This window comes from Mauremys mutica, chromosome 18 (genome assembly GCF_020497125.1).
Source record: "Mauremys mutica isolate MM-2020 ecotype Southern chromosome 18, ASM2049712v1, whole genome shotgun sequence".
Classification (NCBI taxonomy): domain Eukaryota; kingdom Metazoa; phylum Chordata; order Testudines; family Geoemydidae; genus Mauremys; species Mauremys mutica.
This window is the reverse complement of record NC_059089.1, coordinates 23,654,300-23,672,064: the sequence shown is the minus strand read 5'-3', so window position 1 is coordinate 23,672,064 and position 17,765 is coordinate 23,654,300. Positions and strand designations below refer to the sequence as shown.

Genomic DNA, 17,765 nt, shown 5'->3' with positions numbered 1-17,765 from the left:
GAGCCAATTGTACAGACAAAAATGACTAAGTCAGATGACTTCTACTTTAACACATCTTTCTTTCCTGTTAAGTGACGGTAAAACTTTCTCTCGAGGAAGAAGTTAATGATGGCTTTACTTCGGAGCTGAATAATGCATGGGGGGGTGATGATGCGGTGCAGCAGCGGGGAGTGTCAAGCTTTTCTCCTCCCCTTCTTTAAAAAAAAAAAAAAGCTACAATCTTATAGGCTAATCTCAGGAATATCAAAAAGGAGCCCAATATTTGTTTTCAGTAGGTCGCCATAGACCTCGTCATTTACAGTGTAACGAATGCAATTATTTCCTTCATAAATTTTAAATACAAGCAGAATAAAAATCACATTTTTTTCAGGCAACAGTAGCAGTTCAGTAGGTAAGTGGCTTGATCACATTTTTTTGTATTAGTAATGCATGCAAGCAGCTTTAGTATTACGGATCCCTTATAGGTCACAAAATGTTTTCTCTCTTTTATAAAGTCCCTCCATAAGTGCCATCTTGTCTTCTCACTGGAGTTTCTGGCCGGCTAGTGGAGCCGGCACCTTGTTCGAAAGGTTGTGGAGTGCTTTGGGTATCTGACGCCATGACATCTGTTCCAGCTGCCTCCTGTATAACAGAGCCAGCCCCTTCGGCATCCTCACTCTGTTCAAATGATTGGTTGGATCCATTGCTTAGGTCGACATTTACTGTGTTAGTTCTCAAAGCTACTATAGTTCCCGAATCACTCCTCCTTTCTGCATAGATTCGCTGCTCAAAGACTTGAGCGGTGCTGGGCTGGAATTCCGGATCCAGGGGGACACTGTTTGTTGTGGAGCCCATGACTGTGCGGTACATCTCCATCCCTTCCGGCAACATGGACTTAATCTTCGGAAGCCAGCGCTTGCGGACTCGTCGGGCGTTGGTGCACATATCGGCTGCAATAACATTCATCTCGCTTTCCTTAAAGCTTGGGGCAAAATTCTGACAATACACTGCAAAGACAGGGATACATTTCGCTGAGAACTGCTACATAAGCAATACAAAGAAGTTTGTGTGATCAGAGCCTTTGTCCCATCTCAGCACTGTACCACAAGACATCAGTAACATGCAGCTATGGTTATCTCTGACAGAAAACATACAGTTTTATCACAAGAACATAATTGTTATACTAGATGAGACCAATGGTTCATCTAATCCAATATACTGTTTCCAGTAGTTGTACCAGATGCTATAGAGAAAGGTACAAGAAATCCCTTTATGGACAATTATGGGACAACTTATCCATAGGGGAAGTTTATTGCTAAAACCCAGGCAGTTACCAGCTGGCTTACACAATGAAACACGGGAGTCTGTATTCCAGATGGTATCACTACTATCCAACAGGCAAGTCCATGCCTTAAATTGCTCCCAAATTTTCTAGTAGGATTTTACTAGACATTTATTTAGAGGTAAATCATCACTAACCCTGCTGTGGGGAGAAGGAGCCAGTTCTGCAGCAGTGCTGAACGGGATGTTATCAGGACAGGAAAGGTACACACCATCGGTGTCTGTATCAGGACTGGGAGTGGCTGGGTCATTACACAAATTGAATCTATTTCCCCATGCTAAGTATCCTCACACCTTTTTGTCAACTGTCTGAAATGGGCCATCTTGATTATCACTACAAAAGGTTTTTTTCTCCTGCTGATAATTGCTCATCTTAATTAATTAGCCTCTTAGAGTTGGTATGGCAACTTCCACCTTTTCATGTTCTCTGTCTGTATATATATCTTCTTACTGTATGTTTCATTCTATGCATCTGATGAAGTGGGCTGTAGCCCAAAAAGCTTATGCTCAAATACATTTGTTAGTCTCTAAGGGTACGTCTACACTACTCGATCTATCGGGGATCCATTTATCGCGTGTAGTGTAGACGTGATAAATCGATCCCTGATCGCTCTCCCGTCGACTGCTGAACTCCAGCTTGGCAAGAGGCGGAAGCAAAGTCGATGGGGGAGCCGTGGCCATTGATCCAGCGCTGCGAGGGAGCGAAGTAAGTAATTTCAATTCGATCTAAGATACGTCGACTTCAGCTATGCTATTCTCATAGCTGAAGTTGCGTATCTTAGATCGATTCCCCCCCGTGTAGACCAGGCCTAAGGTGCCACAAGTACTCCTGTAGTTCTTGGTGGTCACTTCATTGAGATCTCACTGTCTATCTGGAGTATTCAACTCATTCCTTCATTTAACTATCAGTAATGAAATGGGTAACATACAGATTTAAAACCCCAGGATTTTTCTGGACATAGGGTCTTGCCCTATTGCCCGCAATCCATTTGGCCCTGTACTATCATTTCAGGGCATCCATGGCTATTTATCAAAATTCCCGTGGAAAGTGCTGTCATCTCCTACAGCAGTAGTGGAGGATGCCCAGTGCTACTTGGGAGGTGCTCAGCACCTTGCAAGACTGAGCCTTTAGTAGGAAAGTTCTTCCTTCCCAGGGACTTGGGCTTTGCTTTGTAAAGCACCACGAACAATCTGTGGCTCAGGTAATAATTAATGCAGTCCAATATTTCTGACTTTTACATATCAATCAATGTCTTTTGCTACCTCTTCGCCTCCCTCCACGGCCTACAGATCTGCAGTTGGGGCTAGAAGGCCCTCAGAGCTCTGCAGCAGAACAACAATTAGGGCGAGGAAAGATTTATTTAACAAATCTGAAAAAAAATTCACTCCACTTTCATTTTGTAGTGAGATATTTACATAAAGATTTACTATCCAGACAGACTCCACGGAGGGGAAAGCACGAGAGGACACTGGCTTGCACTGTACATCAAGCATATATTAAATGGGCTTCACTGTACTAAGAGACCAGCTTTTTCTAAACCACAGAGTTCCTCACTTGCAGTCAACCCCAAGCACCATTTGCTCTACTAATGTGCTTCTTGTATTCAAAAGAATTACTGTAATAGGCACATTTTTAACCACTTGTTTTGTGCCTTGTAGCACATATTTTTAAGTATAAACATTCCTTTTTTTTAGGATGACAACTCTCTTAGGATTTCTGTACTGTGATCATTAGTTTTCCCATATTCAGAGCATAGAAAATGGGCCAGATCCTCAGCTAGTATAAATCAGCATAGTTCCACTGGCTGGCGCTACACATTTAGATATCACAAATACAGGAATTAGTTCTTAGTATCTCAGACATTGAATCACTGAAGTTAACGAGCATTATTTATCAGTTAAAATGTATAGAGTCTTACCTTATGGCCTTTTGGGACAGTTTCAGGTTTTAAAACAGTCAAATCCTATTACATTATCAGCTCTAAAATGGATTTTAGTTTCTCTATGTACAGACTGGATAAACTGCTTGATATTATACAGAACCGTGGTCAGTTTCCAAGTTTAAAAAATGATTTTTAAAAAAAGCTATTATTGTTTATGTATATCCCTTTTAAAAAGGTAATTATTTGCAGAAAGACTCCCTTTTTTACTTACAAAATAAAAAAAAAGATTTATAAACAAGCATTTTCAGGGAAATAGACTGTGAAACACAAAATGCTTATACCCAGATGATGAAATAGATTAATCCACACTAACAAATTCTGATGCAGACTGCAGAATTTCTAATTCTCAGTGGCCAAATTACTCATTAAGAACAAAAAACTGTGTGCCATAAAGCAGTGGTTCTGAACCAGGGGTACGTGTATCCCAGGGGGTACTCAGGTCCTCTGGGACAGGTTTAGGGGGTCACAAATGCAGGGCTGGCATTAAGAGGTGGCAAGTAGGGAAATTGCCCCGGGCCCCACACCAGAGGGGGCCCCTGCAAAACTAAGTTACATGCTTCAGTCCTGGCAGCAGGTCTTGGGCTTCAAACAAGGCTCACAAGTGAAAAACAGCCTCAATATCACACTGAAATGTAAGTACAATGCTTCTATCCAATGGATTTATTTTATAATTATATGGTAAAAATGAGCAAACAGCCATTTGTCAGTAACAGTGAGCTGTGACACTTTTGTATTTTTATGTCTGATTTTGTAAAAAAGTAGTTTTTTTTTAAGTGAGGTGGAACTGGGGGTACTCAAGACAAATCAGACTCCTGAAATGGGTACAGTTGTCTGGAAAGGTGGAGAACCACTGCCATAAAGCACTGCAACTTTCAGACACAGCTATGGCCAGGATCAAGGAGGAGCAGACAGAGAAGCACCGAGGGCCTATATGGAAAATCTCTCCTTCAAATATGGTTTGGGACTTTGGCTCTGATCTGTATGGGTGGATCCCTGCACCTACATGGATCTGGCTGCAGACTCAGAGCCCTAGTTTAGTAAAGTTATTTCACACTTTGTGAAACGGACTGTTTCAGTTATCAAGCACGTAAGCCCATGAAAAAATAACCCCCATTTTAAAAAAAATCTCATCTGTTAATAAAAGTATTGTACTGCAAAATTAGCGATTTAAAAAAATACCAAACAAAATTCAAGATAACGTGAACAATAATGTTCAGTTTCACACTGTCATATTGTCAACACAAAATACTAACTTTGGACAAATAATTTAAAGTATTTTTTAAAAAGAGTGAAAAGATTTGAATTTTCACATAACTAATTTCAATGTATATGGTCACAATTATTATACACTCTTAAAGGCCTTCCCCGGTTTAAATTGCAGCTCTTTCCTAGGCTTTTGTTTTTGCCAGACTGTTCTAACACGGCAGCAGTAAATCTCTCCCCCCTTACATTTCACTGCATTAAGAACCCTGCTGTCCAGGGGCTTCCTGCTCGGATCACTCGTGGAGGACCGAATTCCAGTTCCACAGCTATTGGCAAGTGTGTTCCTGCAAGAAAGGGAGAGAAATGCAGATCTTATACCCTGGATTTCAGGTAAGAGTGACAGCTTAAAGTGATGCAGAGAGATACTGTCTTACTGAGTTTATTCTCTTTCAGGTAGCAACCAAACAGTATATTTTTCAGTTGAGGAATCAGAAAAGCTGGCACTTCAGACCATAGGCGCTGACACCTTGGTTGCTCTGAGACTCAAGCACCCACCAAAAAAACCAGGGGGTGCTTAGCATGCGCAGGGCCAGATTAATGTTTTGTGGGCACCACTCCCGGCTCTTCTCCCTGAGGCCCCCGCATGCAAGGGGGAAGTGGGAGTGGGGAGGAGTAAGCAGCGGGTGGGGTCATGGGGGGAACACAGGTGAGGGGGACACAATCCGGGCACCGGGGCCCCTTCTCCGTGTGGGTCTGGTGCCACAACGCCATTGTAAACCCGGTACTGTGCACCCATGAGCCACAGTGTTGCTGACACTTTCCCATCCAAAAAGCTACAGTGAGACGTAATGTCTTTAAACTGGGATGTTACTGAGGACATCTTGTAGGTGAGTGCAATGATTTTAATATACTGCAATTCATGATAATGTAATTAAGTAGTTCATTACTATTTTAATAATGATTACATTGGTAAGATACCAATGATACACACATATTCAATAACTGGAATATGAAAGAAGTGTATAAATATGCTGAAAATAACCTTACCCCCAAAACTAGCAGAGTCTTCCCCCACCCCCCAAACACACACACCCTTCTTCAAAAGCACCCACTGGCAAAAACAAAAGTCAGCCCCTGTGCTCCCGATTATCCCACTGTAAAGAAGAAAAGCAAAAACAAGTATGGGGAAAAAAGGCTCCAATTAATTTTTTTTTGGTCAAAAAGGAACATACCGGTCAAAGAAAGTGGCTAGAAGACGTCTCAGAAGAACCTTATGTTTGACACCTGCGCATAGATGACAGTTCATGAGCTGCCCCCGGGTGATATAAACACCTGAGCCTGCAGGAGTTAAAGTGTACAGAGTTTAAAACCCACACCCTTATTTTCCCTAAAGGTTTAAATCCCACTACAGAATGCAACACAAAATATTTCTGTTTTCCTACTTGGATTGCAAACTCTTCAGGGGAGAGGTGGTCTCCTATTATGTGTTTATAAATGATCTGGAAAAAGGGGTAAACAGAGAGGTAGCAAAATTTGCAGATGATACAAAACTACTCCAGATAGTTAAGTCCCAGGCAGACTGTGAAGAGCTACAGAAGGATCTCACAAAACTACTTGACTGGGCAACAAAATGGCAGATGAAATTCAATGTTGATAAATGCAAAGTAATGCACAGTGGGAAATATCATCTCAGTTATACGTATACAATGATGGGGTCTAAATTAGCTGTTACCACTCAGGAAAGAGATCTTGGAGTCATTGTGGGTAGTTCTCTGAAAACATCCACTCAATGTGCAGCGGCAGTCAAAAAAGCTAACAGAATGTTGGACATCATTAAGAAAGGGATAAATAATAAGACAGAAAATACCATATTGCCTGTATATAAATCCATGGTACGCCCACAACTTGAATACTGTGTGCAGATATAGTCACCCCATCTCAAAAAAGATATTTTGGAATTGGAAAAGGTTCAGAAAAGGCCAACAAAAATTATTAGGAGTATGGAACAGCTTCTTTATGAGGAGAGATTAATAAAACTGGGACTTTTCAGCTTGGAAAAGAGACGACTCAGGGGGGATATGATAGAGGTCTATAAAATCATGACTGGTGTAGAGAAAGTAGATAAGGAAGTGTTATTTACTCCTTCTCATAACACAAGAACTAGGGGGCACCAAATGAAATTAATAGGCAGCAGGTTTAAAACAAACAAGAGAAAGTATTTCTTAACACAACGCATAGTCAACCTGTGGAACTCCTTGCCAGAGGATGTTGTGAAGGCCAAGACTATCACAGGGTTCAAAAAAGAACTAGATAAATTCATGGAGGATAGGTCCATCAATGGCTATTAGCCAGGATGGGCAAGGATGGAGTCCCCAGGGCCGGCTCCAGGCACCAGCTAAGGAAGCAGTGCTTGGGGCGGCCAATAGAAAGGGGCAGCACTCTGTCCGCTATTGGGGCGGCATGGCCGGGTCTTCAGTGGGAATTCGGCAGCGGATCCCTCAGTCCCTCTCTTCCTCTTTGAGAGCTGCTGCCAAAGTGCTGCCGAAGAGGAAGAAAGAGAGTGAAGGACCCGCCACCGAACTGCTGCTCAAGAATAGAGTGGCGCGATTGAGATGCTGCTGATCAGCTTTTTCTTTTTCTTTTCTTTTTCTTTTTTTTTTTTTTTTGCCTCTTGGGGCAGCAGAAAACCTGGAGCCGGCCCTGGGTGTCCCTCGCCTGTTTGCCAGAAGCTGGGAATGGGTGACAGGGGATGGATCACTTGGTGATCAACTGTTCTGTTCATTCCCTCTGGGGCACCTGGCATTGGCCACTATCAGTAGACAGGATACTGGGCTAGATGGGCCTTTGGTCTGACCCAGTAGGGCTATTCTTATACAGTGCCTAGCACAACAGGGCCATGATCTCAGTTGCATTCTCAAGGGACTGCTGTAATGCATATAAATAACAGTAACAATGGTTGGGATTTTCAAAGAAGCCTGAATGAGTCAGGGGTCTATGGGATCTGGGCACTCACTCTCTTGGGGTCTAGTGAGAATTACAGCCCATAATAATAATCCCCTGATTTTATCCAAACAGAAAGAAGATCCACTGCAGTCTGGTGAAAGGATCTAGTTACATAAAAGACACACAGTGCTATGATTTATTTCATTTTAAAAATGATCCATAGCAGACTACTACCATCCTTCCAGAGCAACCATCCATTCGGCCTTTCCTTCTGTCAAGGAAAGAGCTGTAGAATACACATTTAAACTAAAAAAGGAGGCTGGCATGGAAGAGAGATATATTTATTTTACAAATCCATTTATTTCCAAGAAACACTGCACAACCCTCGCTGGTAATTTTGGTGAGCTGGGAATTATAGTTTCTAGTGCCCAGGAATTGCTGGGTGTCAAATATATTGGCTTAAAGTATGTTTGTAGGTGAGAAATCAACCTTGCTAAGGAAGCTTTACATGTCCAGAGGTTTGGAAATAGACTGTCAGTGTTTTATGGTAGGTCTCTTACCCTTTCATTATCGAACACTTGTATATAGCACATAGCTTGCAAAAACAAACCTACTGTATGCCTCAAAATCTGCCTGCTTACGCAAAGATGGGGAAGTGCATATTTTCTTTTCACGCACCCAGTTACAATATAAAAGTTATTTTTTTAAATAAAGCTTAAATAGTAGGTCACATCTAGAGCTGGAACAGACTAAGTTCTTGCAGACGCCGAGATATACAGGAGAAATAAAATTACTTCTTGTGTTTCCAGGGAAGCCTATGCACGATTAGTTCTGTACTTACCTTTAAAATTAAGAATAAAAGAATATTTAAAAAAACTAGTGGGACAGACTCTGAGTAAACCTGGAGCAACTGCATTGAGCTCAATAGAGTAACTCCCGATTTACAATGTAGAAGTTCGGCATTTGCCCCTTTTCCTCTGTGGTGAAATGGAGAACTAAACAACATCTGAGCTGTCCTGGGGCAGGCGGTAAGATGACTGCTTGATCTCTTACTAGGTGATGGTTAGCTCCTTTCCTCTTACACACGGTTTTTGGAATACAAGGGTGAGGAGGGGAGACGAACAAGTGGCACGGTGGGATTTCTGAACCTTGCAGCTTCTCACCATGCTCAGTGCACGCTCTGTCTATCAATCCGTTTTACTATGATCATTTCTAGAGAAATCGGGCAAAGTTTTCAGAATCAATTATGGCAAGAAAAATCTGAGATGGAAGAAAGTATTTAGTATATGGAGGTTATTAAACTTTCAATGAAAGATTTTTCTTATGTACTTTGGGCAGAGCCACCCCCATCCGTTTTTGCTAAGTTTGACACTGTAATTAGCCGCTGAGCCTTTATTCATTACAGTATTTTAAGAGAGAAGCCATCGGAGAGAAAGCCAGATGCTACCAAGGGTAACTTCACTTTAATAAATAAAAAATAACCCAGGCAGACACTATCCAAGATATGAATCTACTCTTTTTCAGATTGAAAAATGTAAATCAAGCAAAGATGCCCTGAGCCAATTTGCAAGTTCTCACTGTGAAAATAACCTGCATCACTTGATGTCTTTAAGTCTTACATAAAATGCAAGCAGATACAAACTGGATATTCCAGCTACAAAATAAATACTCGGGGTTTTATGCTATTGTACAGTGGGTGTGTTTTATTACTGCCTTCCACTGAAGAAAATATATGTCCTTGATCAGTGAGAAACCTGTCTAGCTAATTTTTTTAATTAACATTCCTACAACAGGCTGAAAATAAATGTGTGCTACTCATAGTATTGAATCCAAGATATAAAATGGTCAGAAAGAAATGACAACTGGTTTGGCTCGATAGCACTAACTCACTTTTCCCATCTGTGGCGTTTTCCATCAGAGGAACTAAAAACACTTGACAGGTATTAATTAATCCTCACAACAAGCTGTGAAGTTAGTAAGGGCTATTACATAGGAATCACACCACTTGACTGGAGTCACTTCTGGGGTAGAAGACAGCAGTTCATAATATTATACAACAGTGGAGTCAGGAAGTGGAAAAGAATACCATATCCAACTGAAACGGCAATGGGCATTTAGCGAGGTAGACTGTAATTACCCAAATTGGAATTTAGTCTGGACATCAAGGTCAACACATCCCTCTTACATAACAGTGCCATGGGATGTCTAATGGCCACCAAAGGACAGGACTACAGTTTTAAGTCTTGCATATTTTATATCTGCATCCAGCTCTACAACTCCAGTATATTAAACCTAAACAGTACCACGTCTCAGCTTTCTGAATGCCTAGCCAAAATGTGCATCTGGATTAACAGTAGCTGGATTTGGCTGAACCTAGAGAAGACTGAGAAGAATCTGGTGGAAAGAGGGAAATGCTTCAAAAACCTTTGCCTCCTCTCGAACATCCCACACTACCCAGGGTATCTGTCCTTAGAATGTTAAATTGGTTTCCAGCCTTGGGGTCCTATTGCCTTACTGGTAATTGGTTGCCAAAACTGACCAGTTCCATCTGTGACTAGCCGGAAGATTACAGCCTCGTCCTTGCCACAAATACACCAAATGTGTCCCTAGGGATCGATTCTTGCAATTCATATCTAGGGAGAAACCCACAAGCCCAACACTGTAATCTTTTACCCACTATTAAAGTTTTTGTTGTTTTAATTAAAACCCAAAATGTCTAAATGTGTGTTCATTTCTATAAATCCCACTTCCACTGCTCTGTAAATCTTAACATTTGATAGGTAAAAAAAAAGACTAATTCTTTTTTTCATCTGTGAAGCAAAATTAAAATACAGTTGTGATGCAGCCCATATCAATCAGGAAGAATACAAGCTTAGGGAATTCAATTAAATGCTAAATTAATTCAATTGAATAACTCCTGCTAATGACACATTCTTCTAACAGTGAATTAAAGGAAATTTAAGATGTTCTATTTTTTTTCCCCACTGATTAGTGATGGGTACATTTGTTCATAGTAATACACAAAAAGGGAAAATTTGCATACAATATGTCTGATTGCAACTCAGGTTCAAGGGAGATAAGGGGTAAATTCTAAAAAGAAAGATGTCTAATCTTCAATTATTCTAATGTTAAAAAAAAAAGTTATTACCTGCAACAAGTTCAAGTTTTTCTCCGGGATCTCCCTCTGAGTACAGTTTTGGGTGGCACCGATATCCAATTTGACTGATAAGACTTGCTGGAAGAGCAACTAAATCACGTCGAATGAGGACACACGAACGACTCTCTAGTGGGATCTGCTCTGGCTTCTCTTGAGCTACTTGAAAAAGAATTAACAGGGAGAACCGTTAAATGCTTTTAAGGTGCAGGATCCAAATGAACACAGCTCGATTTTGATGATTCAAGATCTTTTTCACAACATTGTTCTTGAAAACAGTTATCTACTCAACAAGAATGGTCATTTTATACGTGGAGGCAATGGGCACCGTTATGCTGGAGCCAGGACTAATATCTGTGATCTTCAGAATGAAGCTTCTCTTGTCCTTAAGTTTAAACCCAAGGTCTTCCTTTTTTCCTGATCCCTTTCTGAAAGAATAGCTCCTGTAGGAGCCTTGTTTTGAATGGATTCTGAGAGAGGGATTAGTGTAACCTAATTGTGCTTTCATTTATTTTTTTTAATCATTTAGAAAAATTGCTATTTCTGAACATCTGAGATCACTCTCTAAATGTGGACAAGTATACAGAATCAGCTTTCTAAAGAGAAGACACAAACTACTGTATGCAACTAACCAAAAATAAAATGTTATGCAAATGTATTAGAGGTTTCCCAATTAGGCCATAAATTGTCCAATCAGGTTAGTAGCTACTGCCCTATAACTACTTTTCTTTAATCTTCTGCTGCTGAAAAACGTTATATACATGCTGAACCAACAAAAGTTAATCTTAGCATCTCAATATTATCCGTCAGCACTCACTTTCCTAAAGCAAAACGTGATTCCTACGTTTCCTTTCCACTCCCATTCCCACTTCCAAGTGTCTAAAATCTCATCACCACCAAAAAATACAAAGTTTTATTAAGCTTTGGCTTTAAAAAAAAATTACACTGACATACTAGGATATTGCTGTGACTTCCCTTAAAACATTTAGTTACATACAATTGATGGGGCCTGCCACTGCCTTTTAGCAGATGTTAATACTAAAAAGATAAAACAAATGAGTTACTACGAACAAACTCTGCACAATGCTAGGTTTTGTGAACATACAGAGGATTAGCTTCCCAAAACGTGTTTATAATGGAAGTCCATTATCATGCTTAAAATTACCTATCACAGCAAAACAGGACTCATACAGATGTGCATAGGTGCTAACTGCATCATCTACAATATATTTTAAGCATTTATAAATTATAAAAATACATCCAATTGTATAATGGTCTACACCTTGATCAACAAGTTTTGATAACATATGTCAAACTCTATACATATGATCAGGACTGCTCCTTGAAAAGGATAAATACACCCTTAATACAATTGGGTATAGATTTATGATTCTTTAAAAAAATAGTTAGACAAAAGCATTGGATCAAACATGCCATCACTTAGCCTCTTAAATGTATCTTACTCTCATTATTTTGATGTTTCCCATTCTTCAGGTAGAATAGCAAATCTGGAGACTTTTGTGTAGTTGTTGTTACAGTTACCACAACAGAAAGGTCTTTTTTACAAAGAAGTTAGTGTTCAAACTAGGACATATCCTGCAGTGTTCTATTATTATGTGACAGCACATTATAGGACAAAAAGTTGTAAAAGCCAACAAAATGTAAGGCTATATTGAGTACCAATGTAATGCAATATTATTCTTATGTGACAAGCCATTTAAAATGGAAAGTTTTTCTTTGTATGAGGTGTGTGGTTTTGTTTTAAGAATCATGGCATCAGCATGTATCTCCTAAAAAAGATCATCTCAATGTACCAGTACACCCAGAACAACAGCCTGGCATTACCGTGAATGGATGGGGAACTAATAGTGGAAGTAGGGTGTGAAAAATCAGGACGGGGGTGGTGGGTAATAGGTACCTATAGAAGAAAAAGACCCAAAAATCGGGACTGTCCCTATAAAATCGGGACATCTGGTCACCCTAAGTGGACGAACAATCCAGATGATATTTTAAAGCATAATTTCTCCTACCACTACGGCCTGATTATCTATGCAAAGTAGAAGTACTTTGTAATGCTGATGTGCAGCTCACTTACATAAAAAAATTTTCACCCACAGAAATAATTTTCTGTTTCAAAGCTCTTATAAGGAGAATTTCCAAATATTCAGATGCACTATTTTAGAATGAAATTGCTGGTTCTTGTGGTGGAAGTATCTAAAGGGGCTGGTATCTTGCTGGTGCTTTTGGACATTGAGAAAGGAAGGATATTAACTGAAAAATATTAGAAGTATTTAATTTAAATAAATCAAGACTTGGAGAGCATTTTATCCAGCACTAATATTCAGACAAAAGCTACTCTAGTCTCCTTACAGTCCCTTTGGTTTTGCCAAAATTGCTCATATAAGCACATACCAATAGCACACCCGCCACTGCAAAAATATATCCTGGGGACAGGTTTGGGGACACTGCTTGCAGAAGGGTCCAGTTCTTCTCTCCTATTTAGAGCTGATGAAAGAACACTATATACTGTACACCTCTGCATGACTCCCTATGACAGGGAAGTATTCAGGTATAGCACAAATACCATACACAACATTAGGGGATACGTGGGTCATTTTGGTTAGATGTCTGATGTGCTTAATAGATGCTATTCAGGAAAAGGATAGCATATGTTTAGGAGTCAACAGATATCAAAATCGGGCAGCAGTTTTTTTTAGTGACGCCACAATGCTTTTTAAATGCAAGAGCCACAGCAAGGGATAAAGATTAGGCCATATTATTTCATATTGCTTGTGTTAATTGTGGGCAAGCTTGCCAGAGAAAGTGTTCCAGCAGCTTGTCAATTCTTTCTACACAGTCATGGTTTATACTGCTGAGTAAAGGCATAAAGTACCACACACACAAAAACAAAACTCCCTGCACTATTTGTTTAAAGCTGCAATTATTATTTTAATTAATGGCTTTGGGTGAAAAATGCAAAAACTATTTATTGCCACTTTAAAAACTGGCAGAACATAAGCTGTTAAAAGGGTAAGAACCTAGTGACATTAATTTTCACAAGGGCTGTTAAAATGGTTCCATGTTAGTGTCTTTATAAAAAATAAAATTAAAGTCAAGTTAAAGAGCAGCAGTAATTGCAGAGAAAATATCCTTGAACAGTTGCAGCCAACAGAGCAAAAATCCAAACATTTCACAACAGAAGGCAGACCCTGTGGTTTGTAACTATCATACTTATATATTTTAAACAAAAACATTTAGCCTGAGATTTTGGTTAGTTACTACTTTCCATAACCACACAGATGTGATTTTAATTTATCTTGCTAGATAAAGTTTGTTAACAGCTTTAAAAGTAGGCAGAGCTAAAACATGATTCCCCCCATCAATGAATTAAGAAACAACAATAATTATTTGCATGTATAGAATGCTTTCCATCCATATATTTCAAAGCACTTTACAAAGGTTGGTAACATGGAAAACTGAGGCACACGATGATTAAGTGACTTTCCTAAAGCCATACAAGTAGTCCGGGAATAGAACCCAGTCCCTTTTTCTCCAACTCTTTATGCATTTATTTTTCAAACTAATTGTTGTAATTGTAGGAAATTAAACAATATACACAACATTCAGACCAGCAAACAAACTGCACCAGATGACAGACAGTGGATTGTAAGTTTCTGTGCATGTCACACAGAGTGACTCTGAAGGTACATCAATTTTTGGGCCAGCCAGTCTTGATACTGCAATAATAAATAATGCAAAGAAAGCAACATAACACAGTCAAGAGACTGTACTGCCCCGGTATTTGTTAACTTCCTAGAGTAACTAATTCCAGCTGAAGCTGGTGTCAGTCTCATTTCCTGAAATCCAGCTACTTGGTCTAAAAAACAACTTTAACTAATAGTACAGACAACACTGACCTGCCCATATTGTGTTTTTGGAGATACACACACACACACAATATTGGGAAATGTCAGTGACATTTTGGCAGAAAAAAATATTCTTCTGATTTATTTATAAGTGCCCCGTGTGTTTAAACATAAGAACCAACAACAGGGCCATAGGTGACTTAACATTCTCTTTTCTGAAGCTAAACGTCACGAGACCTCAGCCAAAATTTGTGCTAGAAAAAAACCCCACACGGTGCAATCCAGATTAATCCATTCTAATATAATTCAATACTGTTTCTCTTGCTTATTGCCTCTGTCTATAAAAAAATCTCATTTATATATGGACACTTACCTCATTTGTGGATTTTGTTTTGGTTAAAGAATTAGTACAACTCAAGCAAAATTAAACAAACTTTACCAAAGATTTAGGGTTTTTTTAATGCTACTGTACTTCAATTCAACATATATTAATCACTGCACACAGAACTGTAGCATAAAAAAGCAGGGTACAAAACACTTTGGTCCCATGTTGTCAAAGAAAGCAAGTCTGTTTGGCCTTTATGCTCTACAGAACAGGATAGTATTCGTGTCTAATTAATTTGTATCTTCGGAGGGCAGCTGCTCCTCTTCCTCTGAATGAAATGGCAAACAATGTGAAGTATTGTCTAATATAGTTTTGTACTAGACTAAGAAAGCAGCTTACCAGCTAATGCAAAAGAAAACAAGAAATAATTAAAAAGGTAGTGGTAGCTATGAAGTAGCACCAATATATTTTATTTACACAAATATATATTTGGGTCTGAAACTTGGAAGTGTTTCATAACATGCGGCATTGAACTACAAGAGGATACAGCCAGGATTTCAGTATAGAAACTCAAAACTCTAGCACTGTGGGCCTGATCCTGAAAGGATTTCAATAGAACTTCAGATGCTCATCATCTTTCAATATCAAACCATATTCTTTTCAGTCACTTTACTGTTTGTGCCAAATGCCGGAAAGTGCTGAAATTAATAGGAATTACTGGCACTCAACAACTTGTGGCATTGGTCCCTTCCAGCACCTCCTTGGTGGTGCTGAGTGCCTTTGTTCCACAGGCCCTTAAGATGCACTCTGCTTCGCAGAGGTCTGTTACGTAAGGTCTTCCATTTCTAATCATCATTGTTTTAGTTGACAACGGGCTGTTACAAACCATTAGATCTTTAGAAGTATTTTATTATTACCTTTTATTACACAGTTGTAAGAAGCAATAATCCAACTGGCTATACATTTGTAAATATTATTCATGTGATGTTAAAAAAGCTAATACAAATTACTGTACATATAAAAACTTTTTAAAAAGTAGAAGTTATAAGCAAAAATGAAATTCTGATGACCTAGCCAATGAAGAACAGGTTAACTGGCAGGGCTGACGAGAAAGGTAAAAGGGGGACAATTGTACCTGAACTCCGAGCTCAGCCCCCTCCCCATATCTGTAACTGGGTGAAATGGGAGGGGCTGCGGCCCCAGCAAACATAATGTACCACAGCCTCAAATTTCTCTTGATAGGCTGTTAATGGGCCTAGTGGACATGCGTCTGTTCAGAAAGAATGACAGTAAAATATGTCAGTGTCCAACATTTTCACACTGGGATGCCCAAATCATGTAGTTAGGCGCCTACTTGGGTACCTAAATAGGTGACCTCATTTCAGAGGTGCTCAGCACCCATGTCTCTGACTGACTTTAATGAGCATTGCAAGTGCCCGGCACCTCTGAATATCAGTGCCGAGATTTTGATGTCTAATTTCAGGCATCCAAATTTGAAACTATTGCCTGTACTCCCTAAAGACCAGTTACTTTAATATCGTTGTGGCTCTTGCCAACTCAAGGAGCAGCAATACCAGTTCCCCCTTGGAGGTTCACAACTCCAGAGGGTTTCATCTGGATTCTCTTCTTATTCTTCTCATTCACTTTTCTTCAGGGTAGGGAAGTATTATTGTTCCTATTTTACAGACAGAGAACAGAGAGAGCAGCTGAAGTTACTCGAGCCTGGTCACACAGGAAATGTGAACCCAGAAGTCTTGGCTCCTAGTCCACTGCCGCGTCCACAAAATCATCTTCTTCTCACCTATCATGTGTGACTGGAATTTTGAAGCACACACCTAGGGGCCCTCCTTTCCCCCCAGAGTCAGAAGTTTCCTTTCAAACAAAGAGTTTACAAGAATCCCTAAGTCACTCTTGCTAGGTAGCGGACATGAAAACAGTAGCCAACATCTGCACCTATTTTCACAGATTCTTAGAAGATTTACTGGCAAGCGGCATGTATGTTTCTAGATAAATATATGCACACAAGAAGAAAAAATGATAATATAGTCCACTATAGAACTATACATCATTTACTAATAGTGCCTTTTGCAGCAGTATACTCAAATGTAGAGATATGGTGTATGTCCTATTTATACACAGAGTTAATCTGGAAGAACAGGAACAATATTATTGGCTTATAAATGCCCATATCTTGCCTTTGTTTCAGATCTCAGACAGGAATGAAACATCTGCCAGTCTAAAATTAAACATCTGTGTTTTACTGTGAAGAAACAGGGACTAGAAGTTTAATGCCAAAAAAGGTCTGATGCAGAATGACACTCATGTGGATCTTAAGTTTCCTCAGGCTGCTGAGTCCTTAATAAGAGGGAGAATTTCTTGCCTTCAAGTTGTTTTCTGTGATTTGGTTGATACAAGTTGAGAACAATTCACATTGATTAGACAGGCGGCTGCCAATGAAGCCAAAGATTTTCCACACCCTCTAGTGGGCATTACACCTTCCCCCTTTTTCCCTCACAGCCATTAGAGTATTCTCACTTTTACAATAAGAAGCAGATAAGACCAGCTCTGTCTGACAAGTGTGATGCCCTGTTCGTTTCATTTTTCTCCATCTCCTCTATGTTTGTACCTAGTTTGGTGTTCTTTTATATTTCCTGGAAAATATATTAATTCTTCGCTTCTGTTGACTACCTCCTGCCTGATCCTAAGGGTCAGACTACTCATTGATCTGTATCGGAGGCAATTGAATCAAAGAACCATGACTGCAGTTAAAACGCAGTTTTATAAAGATTCCAATTATTGGTTTCAAGATGTTCACGGGATCATTGCTATTGGCTGTGGTTTAACTTGTAACATTTCTTTTCTAAGCTTGGTCTGGGTTCATCTTCATACACTATGCTATGTATCCTCTCACTAAAGATTTTGGATTGTTTCTTGCCCTTTTCACTTACTGTCAAGAAATAAGAGGGCCAGGAGAGAAAACTATTCTCTTAGCTAATTACCGCAATTTTATC

General features: G+C 39.6%; 1 protein-coding gene across 6 annotated transcripts in view; it reads right to left on the bottom strand.

The window, feature by feature from the left end:
• Nucleotides 1–354: 354 nt before the first annotated feature.
• The window catches only part of NACC2 (NACC family member 2), a 78,037-nt gene continuing 60,626 nt past the window's right edge, over nucleotides 355–17,765 (bottom strand). For 5 of the 6 annotated variants that reach the window (XM_044992889.1, XM_044992885.1, XM_044992888.1 and 2 more), the window contains exons 3-6: nucleotides 10,558–10,725; nucleotides 5,699–5,804; nucleotides 4,713–4,810; nucleotides 355–986 (exon numbers count right to left, since the gene is read on the bottom strand). In XM_044992889.1, the coding sequence (XP_044848824.1) occupies nucleotides 487–986; nucleotides 4,713–4,810; nucleotides 5,699–5,804; nucleotides 10,558–10,725 (872 nt within the window). In that variant the 3' untranslated portion in view covers nucleotides 355–486. The remainder of the gene's footprint in view (nucleotides 987–4,712; nucleotides 4,811–5,698; nucleotides 5,805–10,557; nucleotides 10,726–17,765) is intronic. The other variant, XM_044992890.1, reaches the window with a different exon arrangement.